General features: G+C 24.9%; 2 protein-coding genes across 5 annotated transcripts in view; both read left to right on the plus strand.

Annotated features, from left to right (window-relative positions):
• The first annotated feature begins 1,660 nt into the window (after positions 1-1,660).
• LOC126907005 (chitooligosaccharidolytic beta-N-acetylglucosaminidase-like) lies at positions 1,661-9,576 on the plus strand. Its single transcript, XM_050687986.1, has 9 exons — positions 1,661-1,770; positions 3,137-3,270; positions 3,364-3,522; positions 3,592-3,836; positions 4,667-4,991; positions 5,128-5,455; positions 6,439-6,858; positions 8,847-8,971; positions 9,340-9,576. The coding sequence occupies exons 2-9, from the start codon at positions 3,188-3,190 to the stop codon at positions 9,443-9,445; spliced, it is 1,791 nt and encodes a 596-aa protein (XP_050543943.1). The 5' UTR covers positions 1,661-1,770; positions 3,137-3,187; the 3' UTR covers positions 9,446-9,576.
• Positions 9,577-9,918: 342 nt separating this feature from the next.
• Positions 9,919-12,249, plus strand: part of LOC126908713 (chitooligosaccharidolytic beta-N-acetylglucosaminidase-like) — a 9,812-nt gene continuing 7,481 nt past the window's right edge. For 2 of the 4 annotated variants that reach the window (XM_050691021.1, XM_050691020.1), the window contains exons 1-2: positions 9,945-10,018; positions 11,598-11,716. The gene's annotated coding sequence lies outside the window, so the exon portion shown is untranslated. Of the gene's footprint in view, positions 10,019-11,597; positions 11,717-12,249 lie in introns of all 4 variants that reach the window. The other 2 variants (XM_050691019.1, XM_050691022.1) reach the window with 2 other exon arrangements.

Below are 12,249 nucleotides of genomic sequence, written 5' to 3' on the forward strand. Positions count from 1 at the left end.
TGTATATTACATTCATTGTACATTGCATTCATATAACATTTATGATAATATGTGAGTTCATCACTATAACCTTCTGTTTGTATAATATTTTAAATCAAAAATGAATGTCGGCTATAATAAATAGGACTCTCAAAAATAATGTAATACTAATCCATACATTTTTACTAAGTTATGGCAATTCTTTTTTTTTTTTTAAATAAGAAAAAAATTCAAATACAAAAATGTTTTTTAACTACAGCTGCCACTTTCACATAAGACAAAAGTCGACTCTATTTTTTTTAACTAATAGTATGTAACATAATGTCCATGTTGAACAAAATGACTCAGTAAAATCTGAGAAAAAGTAGTGACAAACACAAAAATATATACATGTATATATAAACATTATGATACAATAACTTCTAAGCTTCATATCGAAGCTAAAAAATCTCCAAACTTATTTTTATTACATCAAGAATCTGCTGGTTCATAAAATTTTGATAACTGCATAAAAAAAAAAAAAAATTTAGAAAATTATTTTTTAACTAATATAGGACCAACTATTCCTAAAAAATTGATTAAATATAATTTTAACTAAAAGTAAAAAGTTACGTATGAAAGTATAAATATATCTCATGACTTTATTTTCAAATAATTTTTATAAAATCGGACTTTATTATTACAAAATTAATCGTTTAAATTTCGTTAATAAATCGTTTATTTGAATTAAAGAGTTCACTTAATTTTATTATACGACAGACGTTTTATCGTAATGTTCATATTATAATTTTAAAATACTATTTCTTAACAATACTATATTCTTTTAAATCTAAAGAGATCATTTTACCCAAGCGTCAGAATGCCTTGCTCCACTCTATATTTGTTATTTCAATAATATATAAGATCATTTATGTCTACATAAAACTACAAAATATTAAGTATATTTTTAATAAGTTAGCTATAAATGGTTGTATTTCAATTTTAAGTGTAAATGTTTTAACGATGATATTTTTCATTACTTGGTAACTAGAATAAAAACGTAATTTAAGTTTTTTAGGACTGGAATAATTTCAATAGGTTTGTCTTCAAAACCACCTTAACGTCAGCTGAAAATCAAGTAGTGCTCTAAGAAACATAACATAATAAGCTTCCTAATATAATTATTTAGTTATGAAATTTTTTATAGTTTTACTTAAGCAGTTATATAAAGGGTGTAAATTATTAATAGTATGAGTAGCATTATTTTACTATAAAGAATTATTACACAAATATTAATTTCTTTCATCTCAAAAAATTTTAAACTACTAGGCATTACCCTTGAATATACAAAAGAAATTCTTCGTTTTTAGTAAATGTGGGAAATTTCCAAAAAATGCAATTTGTATGCCGAGTCCCCAAACGTTTTTTTTTTAATGTATTTGAATAGAATATTTGATCACATATTTGGAATACAAATATAAAGTATTCTACATCATATCTATTTTATAATGTGAATACATATTTTTCAATATACTTAATTTTCTTTTCAATAGTAAATTTATAAACAAACTTCCTTTGTTTATATTAACTTGCAGTAGCATTAAAATATTTGTTTTAGTCACTTTGATCTTTAATTGTTTGAAACTCTATGTTAAAATGGCTTTCAATGTTTTTTGTAGAAGGGGACTACGAAGTGTTTTAAGAGAAAATCATACAAGTTAAATGTACAGAGTTGTTTCGAAAACTATTGTACCATTGTCAGTTGTTGTGTGTAGGTGTACTATAAAAAACACCAAAAATATTTTTTAGCAGGTAAATAATTAGCTTAATTATTATTATTTAAAATTAATTTTACTTTATAGGTTTAAAATAAATTATTTCAAATCTATACGTTCTTATTTTTTTATCGTATTTATTATCAATAAATATCAACTAAAATCTAAACATAATATTTTTTAATATTTAAGTTTTATTTTGACAGTAATTTTAACTAACTTATTCTAACTTAACATCACTTTTAATGAACTATATTGTTCTTTGCATTTTACAAGTAAATAAATACGTAATTTTTTTTTTAGAACATTGATTTCATATGTGTTTAATCACAGAGCATATTATGAAATTTTTTTTCGCTTGTTTTAAGTTTTAAATACTTCATTTGTTCATACAAAAGCTATTACAATAAAATTTTAATACCATTTACTCAGTAAAAACACAACTCGCTTTTTATTATGTAATCATCCATTTCAATTCACTTAGAAAAATAAAATAAAATGATATATTAACATTCATTATCTAATTTCGAAAAGAACTTTTTTCCTCATTTATTTTAAATAATTTTCAGTCGCAATTTAAAAAAAAAAAAACATTGCAAAAATTTTCGTATTTGTTATTATAATCATCCGAAAAATAAATTATGTACTTTTAAAAAAACTTTAACAACAGCTACTTTTCGGATTTAATATAAATATTAAAAAATTATTGTCTAAATATTTTTAAATAATGGCCAACTATAAAAACTTGATGCAATCTATTTATACTTTTCAGTTTTATATATTTCAAATTGTTTCCTGGAGCAAATTAAACGTTAATTGATATGATAGTATATTTAATAAATGTGAAAGTGGCAGATTTTACACGCGCGTAACATTGACTATACATAACACTGAAAAACATGAAATATATTATAGTTAAAAGTAATATTATACTTGTCACTTTTTACAGTGGCGAAACGATTATCATTATTTTAGTGTAATAAGAATAGTATTTAATATTTTTAAAACCTTGGCCGGTTTGTATACAAGACCTTTAGTATTCTTCATTATTACACATAATGAATATTTTTATATATATAATAAGAATACTGCTAAATGTAGTTAAAATTGTTTAACTATATTTTACGAATTATAATAGTTCAAATTAATAATTCTAATATTCATTTCAAATTAAAATAATCATATATACTATCACAATTAGACTTAAAATAATTTTTATAATCATCTTTTTCTAATTTTAAATTGTTTTACAAGTAAAAATGTGAAAAACCAAAATTAATCATTTTACTCTATTTTAAATGACAGAATAAAGAGAGCTAATATTTTTTTTAGAAATAATAAACATAATTATGTTGATATTTACAATTATTATACACATTTTTATTTAATTTCTAATGTTACAGAAAACTCAAAGCTTTTAGTGATCCCACAATATTGACAAAATAATCTCAAATATGACACCTTTTTTTGTTGGGCTTTTACTATTTAATTTAATAAATCTTGATGAAGCTAATGAAAGCAACTTACCATATATAAGGTGATATATAAAAGACGCAATTTATTGCACTGATATTTTCAATTTTGCTATATACTGACAATGCTATAATTTTCATAATATGTCATTCTTTAGCAAATCATATTCATGTGTCAAAGGCGTTTGTATTCCGTCAACGTTTCAAACAAACCAAAAAGAAAATAACTTCTTTAATGGATCTTTAAGTATTTGTCGTATGACTTGCGGTTATTATGGATCACTGTGGCCTCGACCAACTATTAAAAGTTATATTGGGTTTGTAAAACAAAATAAAATAAACTATATTAACTTTTTATTATAAAACTGTCATTTTATTTTTAATAGAAAATCAGTGAGAGATATCGGATTAGAGAATATCAAGTTCAATTTATCAAGTATACCTGATAATCTCAGTAAACAATATTTCACAGAAGTCACTCAAGTATTTTTTAGTTCATTAAAAAAACTTTGTAAACCACAATGTGTTTCTGTATCTTATGGGCCTATCATCTATATCCAAACATCGGGGCCATTTGATTATATAAAATTAAATACCGATGAATCTTACGAGCTAAATATCACAACAAAAGGTATATATTTTGTATTTCATTATAATTATTCAATGTCTGAGCAGGATAAAGAATGAAGCTGACAAACAGACTCAGATAGGCGTAATACTATACAAATCTCAGTAGGTCCCTCAAAAAAAAAAAAAATGGCTGAAAAAAAGGTGTCTATGAAAGAGAAAACGTTTTGAATATGCTGATTTAAAACCTCGATAACTTGAGGTTTTCATCACTTCCATAAATATGGCATTGAGGAGTTATTTTGAAAGAAGCAAAAATAGAAATTTGATAAGAAAAAGAGATCATCGAAGGCGCCATAAAAAAATTCTGCAGATACTTTTTAACTATTTCTTCAATACTCACAAATTTGTAATGATAAAAATCATCAAAATGTGTGCCTCAATCACATCTTAATTTTATATTAACTTCCAAAGTATTAATTCAAAAGTTTTGTTTCAGTATTTTTCCAATTAGATAATTCTCTAAAACTTAAGCTTGTTCAATATTTATGTATTATAAGTTAATTAAGATGAAACCCTTATAATACAAAAGGCATGAACCTATAAAATAATTAATAATTCACAAGTTGTGAATTGTAAAAGTTTAAAAATAAATAAATAAAAAATGACATCTTTTTAAGAAAATAACAAAAAAATTCACAATACTATTTATATTATGTGAGTAATTGACTATTATTGATAAGTGAATCATTCTGTATATAATCATAATCGCAATTGTTTAATTGCGTTAATTATTATGTTTTTCATAATATGATGACTGATTATAATCAATTAGAAATTATTCAGAATTATTAATTTATAATAAATTAGCATTTTACAAGCTATCGTTTAAAGGTGGTAATACGATTGTGAAGATAACAGCACCGACTGTTTACGGAGCAAGAAACGGTCTTGAAACTTTACGCCAGTTAATAGCAACATATGGATCGCAATCAATGGGTAGAATACTTGTAATAGCTACGGATGTTCACATAATTGATAAACCACAATATTCTTATCGGGGTTTTCTACTAGACACTTCTAGGCGTTACTTCTCAATTTCAGCAATAAAAAAAACTATTGATGGTATGGGTCATTCTAAACTTAATGTATTTCATTGGCATGCTACCGACACGCATAGTTTTCCATTAGATTTACCTAGTGTACCACAAATGTCCAAGTAAGTAAATAAATTAAAGCACATAAGATATTTAAAAAAAAAAATTTTAATATTCATACAGTTACAATTTTTACATTAGTAATTGACGTAATTTTATGGAAAAAATATGTGTGTAAAAGTATATTTTTATATGTAGATATGGCGCTTATAGTCCCGAAAAAAAATATTCTTACAGTCAAATTAAAAACCTATTGCGATATGCTCTCATTAGAGGAGTTAGAATTATTATGGAAATAGATTCACCATCACATGCTGGATATGGATGGCAATGGGGCCCATCTGCAGGTTTAGGAGATATGGTCGTTTGTTTAGCGAAAAACCCATGGACAAGTTATTGTGTGCAACCACCTTGTGGACAATTGAATCCTATAAATAATAATACATACAATTGGTTAGGAAAAATTTATAAAGATTTAGTTAGCCTATTTCCTAAAGGAGAAGCTTTTCACATGGGAGCTGATGAAGTAATTAAATTTAACGTGGAATTAAAATTAAATTGATTTTCACAAAAGGAATTATTCTTCTTCTTCTTCCTCGTGTTAATTTCAACTACTTGGGGTCGGCCACCCTTATCCTAAACTTCCACTTAACAGGATCTCCCACATCATCAACGCTCACATTCGCTGTCCTCATATCGTATTCAATAGTATCGCTCCATTTCTTTTTTGGTCTTCCTCTACCTCTTCTTCCTTCAACATTCATTTCTATAACTGTTCTTACAGCTTCCGATTCTTCTCTCCTCATAACATGACCAAACCATCTAAGTCTATTTTCTCTTATCTTATCTACGATTGACGCTACACCTATACTACCTCTTATATGCTCGTTCTTTATCCAATCTTCTCTAGTCACTCCACTTATCCATCTAAGCATTCTCATCTCTACTACACTCATTCTCTGTTCTACTTTCTTATCAACCGCCCAACACCCTGAACCATACATCAAAGGTGGTCTCACTACAATCTTATAGAACTTACCATTCTGCCTCATTGAAACTCTCTTATCGCATAATACACCAGACGCTCCATTTCACTTTACCCACCTGACCTTACATCCTCGTCAAAGCTACCGTTCTTTTGCACAACTGACCCTAAATACTTAAAACTTTCCACCTCTCCAATCACGTTCTTGCCTATTGTCACTGATCTCCTCATTTCACCTACCTCTTGTTCTCCTTTGTCAAACTTGTACTCTATATACTCTGTCTTACTTCTACTTCTTACTTCTTTCAAAATACTTTTTCCACCTTTTTTTCACATCATTATCAATCGAGAGTACCTTATTATCAACACTTTTTATACATCTTATATAATGATAATCTTTAAACCTTTTCTTTCTTACTTTTACAAGTCTATAGATTTCTTTCTCACCTTTTTTCGCAAAAGGAATTGTGATTTTAATTTTATTTACAATGAAAGTCTTCTTTCTCTTTTAATTTTATTTTTAGGTAGCTATAAACTGCTGGAATTCTACATCTGAAATCGTTGATTGGGTGAAAATCAACAAAAAAAAATTGAACGAAGAGGCATTCTTCGAATTATGGTCAGAGTTTCAAAGTAAAGCCTTAAAGACATATGATGATGAAGTTGGAGATTCGAACACGGATATAATTATTTGGTCAAGTGGTCTAACGAATCCAAAAATAATTGAAAAATACCTAGATAAGAATAGATTTACAGTAGAAGTTTGGGATGGACACATAACCTCTGAATTAGTTAGTTTGGGATATAAAGTTATAGTTGCTGTAGAAGACATTTATTATTTAGACCATGGGTTAAGACCAACAACAAATTATCATTCTTGGAAAGTGATATACGATGAACAAATACCTGTAGTTCAAAACAAGAGCCTTGTTTTAGGAGCTGAGGTATAGTATAAAATATATATATATATTTAAAATCCTTAAAACAATTATAGTACTATCGAGTATTTTGTGCATAAAAATGGAACTATGTATATAGGATAGTTAATCATCCAAAGAATCTTGATTCTTAGCGCTAATTAAATATTTACGTAATCATTGATTTTGTATCACGCGAAAAAAAATATAGTAAAACCAGTAACCTTAACATACGCGAATTAGTTTTACCATTGAATATTAGATACTCAATGATTTTACTTGAAATAAGTGATCGCTAATATAAATATTATTTATATAATAACGTGTTAAATGCGAACCTAAAATAATAATTAATATGTAATTATTTAAATAAATTAAACAAATAATTAAATAAATCAAAAATATAATCATATATCCAATCAAGTAAATACACGATTACCTAATTACATTATTATAAATAAGTACGGATTTATGTGGTTTTATAGCTTCACGGAAAATTTAAAATCACGCGTTCTATAAAAAATATTGTAATTTCACTTTAATAAATTTTTTCTCAAAATATGTGAAACAGTAAAGTTTTTAGGATTTTATTATAAGGAATTGAATATAGAAAATGTTTTGTGATTTTAAATTCATTAACCAGAAATCGATGACACGCCAAAAGTACTTTTAACAAAATATTCATTTTTGTCTTTAAAACCAATCAAATATACATTTTATAATTTAAGTTGAAATCAAGTCTTATTTTTATACGATTTTTATGTCGTTTCTATAAAAATTGAATACTAAACTTATAATAATATGTTATTTACTTGAGTAATTTTTTTATATCATCCAGCCCGTCTCAAAAAGTTATTACCTACTATTAGGCGAAAATTTATTGTGTTGATAATAAAAATGTTTTAATCCCAAAATTACACCACACAGCAAATAAATATGATATTAATGAACTAGCATACAAAGGGGGTAAATTTATTTTTAAGAATTTTTCAGGAGCTTAATTTAAAACTTTAATTAGCATATGAGTTAATATTTATTAGAAAATTTAAAATGCACTTTGTATTATGCATTTTATAAGTAAATAGTTATTATTGGTATACAAGAAAGCGTTTAGTTTTCATTATTTATTTCATATTTTAACACATTTTCGCTAAAAATGTCTCATATCTTTTCTGTTCGCTGGACCATTGATGTGTTACTAAAAATTGTATCATAAAATTAGTAATCATTATTTATCCAATGATTAATAGTGTTCAAAAAATTCAATAAAACTAGAAACATTGATGATTGTTCTTACCTCAAAATCACCTCAGTGACTCTCAAAGAATAATCACTTATCTTGGTAGTGATAGATCTAGTTAGTAAGGCGTAAAAGGCATTCTACTCTTTTAAACTATTATTGATTAACAAAAAAGAGAAAATATGTCTATAAATGATAAAATCGGCAAAATAATTGATTGAGAAATTGAAATTTTAAAATTTTTTGTGCCCTTTAAAAAATGTCTTGATTCATTCATGTATCTTAGTTCAAATTTGATAAAATATAATTTGAAATCATGAGATGAATTTGGTATTATTTCTAAAACCCTGTAAAAGTATTTTTGATTACACCTTGCATTAATATTATATGCAATAGTTTATAAAGTTTTAATTTTAATTCTAAATAAAAATTTAAAAAGAAATTTAATCCAAAATATTATCTTTAAAACATCTCTTATATAAATTGTAATACTAAAACAATAAACTGGCTATATAAGATCTAACTGGTAATTCGTATAACTTTTATTCAATTATAATTTCGCTATATTCTATTTGGTAATTTTCGCATTCTTATACTACGTTAAAAAAATATATCTCATTGTTCTTCTTGAATAAGAAAAACATTTTATTTTTTAATTAAAAAAAACGTACGTATTGTATTTAGCACTTTTTTTTCCAAAAAAATTTGATAAGTCAATCGCAGTTATAGGACACGTACCTATGAAATTATAATTTTAATATATATGTTTTTCAAGACTTGTTTATGGACCGAATACGTCGATGAGTCTGGCTTAGATATTAAAGTATGGCCCAGAGCTGCAGCTTTAGCTGAAAGACTGTGGACAGATCCTACTAGTTCTGCATTATCTGCTGAATACAGGTAACAATAATTTATTTATACGTTAATATAATATTATGTTCAAAATAATGTCATAATTTTATAGTTTAGAAAACTATTTACATGTCATATCATATACATGTTTCACAAAACATATTAATTATTAATTACCAGCAAAATATTTCTGTAGAGTATATATTTTTCAAATCAATTTAGTATTGATCATTATTGACTTAAATAATTATAAAGACATCTCAAAAACTATTTAAAGTATGCTATGTGTTATGGCTAGACAGCATAAATGTATGATGCCTGCAGTTGTCTTCTCTTTATTATTTTATTGTCGTTTAACCCTACATAAAATTTAAGTTACATTATGACATTAAAGGTTGATATTTCCATTGTTTTAGATTATTAGAACATCGTAATAGACTTAAGGCGTTTGGAATTCGACCAGAAACAACACTTCCAGAATGGTGTGAGGACCAAGAAGGCGAATGTATAATCAATTATTAGATAACTATAAATTTTACAATCATAAGTGCTTCAATCATAAGCTGTGTATATTTTGTACTTTTTATATTGTTACACTAATTTATAAATGTTTTCAATATATTAATAAATAGTATTTCATTTTTTATTTTTAATACGCCTTAAACTACGCCTACTCATTTTAGGAATTAAACATTAATATTTGTTTAATACTTATAGGTATTATATATTCATTACGTTACAGCAGTTCATATGTTATTATTATGTTAAACTACCATGTATTTTTACAAAAAAATATAAGATGACTTTTATTTGTCATAGTTTCTGTAGATAATTACAGAAAATAGTAAAAACATTTTACTTTATAAAATTATCAAAGGTAAAATGAATTATTTATAAAAAAATAGCAACCCTATTTTTCATTTAACCAGCGATTAACGCATCAAGAATAGTAATTAAATACCCCTACTCTATTAATTTTTCAATTCTAAATGAAAAGAGCATTGACCAAAACCGGTAGATTATAGCTACGACAATATTCTGTTAGTATCCAAGCCCAACGGAAGTGTTGAAAAACCATATTAAACAACATTTGTTGTAAGTATTTTTATACAATATTATACTTTTTTAAATGTTTCAATTATATTTTACAAAATTAATATTTTATAATTGAAATGACGTTTTACTTCATAAAAACAATAATGAAAATAAATTTGTTATTTTTAATACAAGTTTTTTAATTCAAATTTAAGTATAGCATTAATATTTAGTACTTTATCAATTATTTCAATAATGACTTAGTAGATGAAATTAAAACTTAAATATTTGTCATACAATGAGTAAAAATAATCGCAATTATTTTTTAACGGTTAAAGTAAAATAAAAACAGTATTAATTTCCTTCTGAAGAAAATATACTTTGTTTACAATTTAAACATACAATTATNTATATTATGAATAAAGATATCAATTTATTCTGTCAAAGTACATTGATTGGTCCATAAATAATTATTGAATTACGATTTATATGTTCTATATCACATAATAATCTTGGTTTTTTACTATCAATGTTTTATACAGAGTGTTCAGTAAGTCAGGAAACGGGTTTCTATTGTTCTCATTGTTACAAACAATGAGAACAATAGAAACCCGTTTCCTGACTTACTGAACACTCTGTATAAAACATTGATAGTAAAAAACCAAGATTATTATGTGATATAGAACATATAAATCGTAATTCAATAATTATTTATGGACCAATCAATGTACTTTGACAGAATAAATTGATATCTTTATTCATAATATATACTATTACAATCAAATTAAATAATATTTAACAAAAAATAATTTAATTACTAGACATTAATTCTACAATAAAAACTTACTTATTCAAATAGAAAAATTAGAAATATCCATTAAACACAATAGTTTACATATAGTAACCAAGTATAATATAAAAGATACTAAATTTACACTATAATAGTGTATTGTAACTGTGCTATTTTTCTGTCTAGTTATTAATCGTTATTAATGTTGATATATTTTTTTTTACTCTTGTTTTTATTTTATTCAATAATATTAATGGAACTCGTTTTATTGTGAAAACAGGATCATAATTTTTATTTTGTTTTCGAAAACTTGTTTTGAAATACCTTGTATGAATATAAAGCGTACACTCATACCTATTGAAACAAATTCATATGTATTCATGTCCGAATATATATGGAATGCTTTTGACCCCATCCGGTACTGTCCAAATATATGTATAAAATTTTCACCCGATCCAATCCGTTCAAAAGATATTTTAATTATAAAAAAATGTAATTTCAATTTTACAACTTGAAGGCTCATACGCTGCAAATTTATACATCATTAAATAATCACTATAAACATCTGGTACTTAAATACCTGATTGTTATCCATTTAAAATTAAATTCACACCCCTCTTCCAAATAGTCCTTAAGATTATCCTATTAAAATTTTATTAATTGAACTCTGAGTTCATTTTTCAGTTTTGATTAACATGTGCTAATTAATTATGTGTTTAATTATATTAATATATTGAATACAATTGAACACATTAATACATATAATGTATTGGTTAAAAGTATTAATTTTTTTTAATTTTATTTAGGTAATAATTTATTAAATTTTGATTTTTTTTTTAAATTTCACAGCAAATGTGCGTGATCAATGTTGTTAAATAATTCCGGTTTTAAACACGAAATCAATATTACGACAGGTCCCAAATAGACTTTTGGACCGGACTCAATTTTAATAATATCAGATTAGCCCGGTACGAACTGAACTTTGTTAAAAACAGCTTAACCTTCCTAATACATACCTTAGTAAATTAAGTTTTAGTGCGAGCTTCTTGTCTTAACAAATTTTATATGTTTTATATGAGTGTATTTTATTTAATTCTAAATCTTAAGTCAGTTACTCAGATAGCTCACTCTTAGTACTTTCATAGACGAAAAATTATTCAAAATATATAACACATTATTTATAATCAATAGTATAATATTATTACATTATTGAACAAAATAGAAATTCTTATATTATTATAATACATATAAATAAATTATACTTTATAGAAAATATATTATTTCGAGGTAAAACTTCAATGGTTTAACAGTAGTTAAAGTTGTATAACAGTTAATAAATAATATTGTTGGCTTTATATATATTACACACTTTTTAGTCAAAAAATTGTTTAAATAAAATGTTATACCATGGTAGTTTTTATATTTATTCCGTAAAAAATTTATTAAATTTATGTATGAAAAAAAATACTAATTCTAGAATTGTTATTTCTTTTATATAAAT

Source organism: Daktulosphaira vitifoliae, unplaced genomic scaffold (genome assembly GCF_025091365.1).
Source record: "Daktulosphaira vitifoliae isolate Bord-2020 unplaced genomic scaffold, ASM2509136v1 Scaffold_5, whole genome shotgun sequence".
Lineage (NCBI taxonomy): Eukaryota > Metazoa > Arthropoda > Insecta > Hemiptera > Phylloxeridae > Daktulosphaira > Daktulosphaira vitifoliae.

Bases quoted from the DNA above. Each gene is read 5' to 3' on its own strand.
- LOC126907005 (XM_050687986.1), top strand. From the start codon at position 3,188: ATGACACCTTTTTTTGTTGGGCTTTTACTATTTAATTTAATAAATCTT. The intron at 5,456-6,438 runs GTAATTAAATTT...TTTTATTTTTAG, and splicing joins TTCACATGGGAGCTGATGAA to GTAGCTATAAACTGCTGGAA. The intron at 6,859-8,846 runs GTATAGTATAAA...ATGTTTTTCAAG, and splicing joins GCCTTGTTTTAGGAGCTGAG to ACTTGTTTATGGACCGAATA.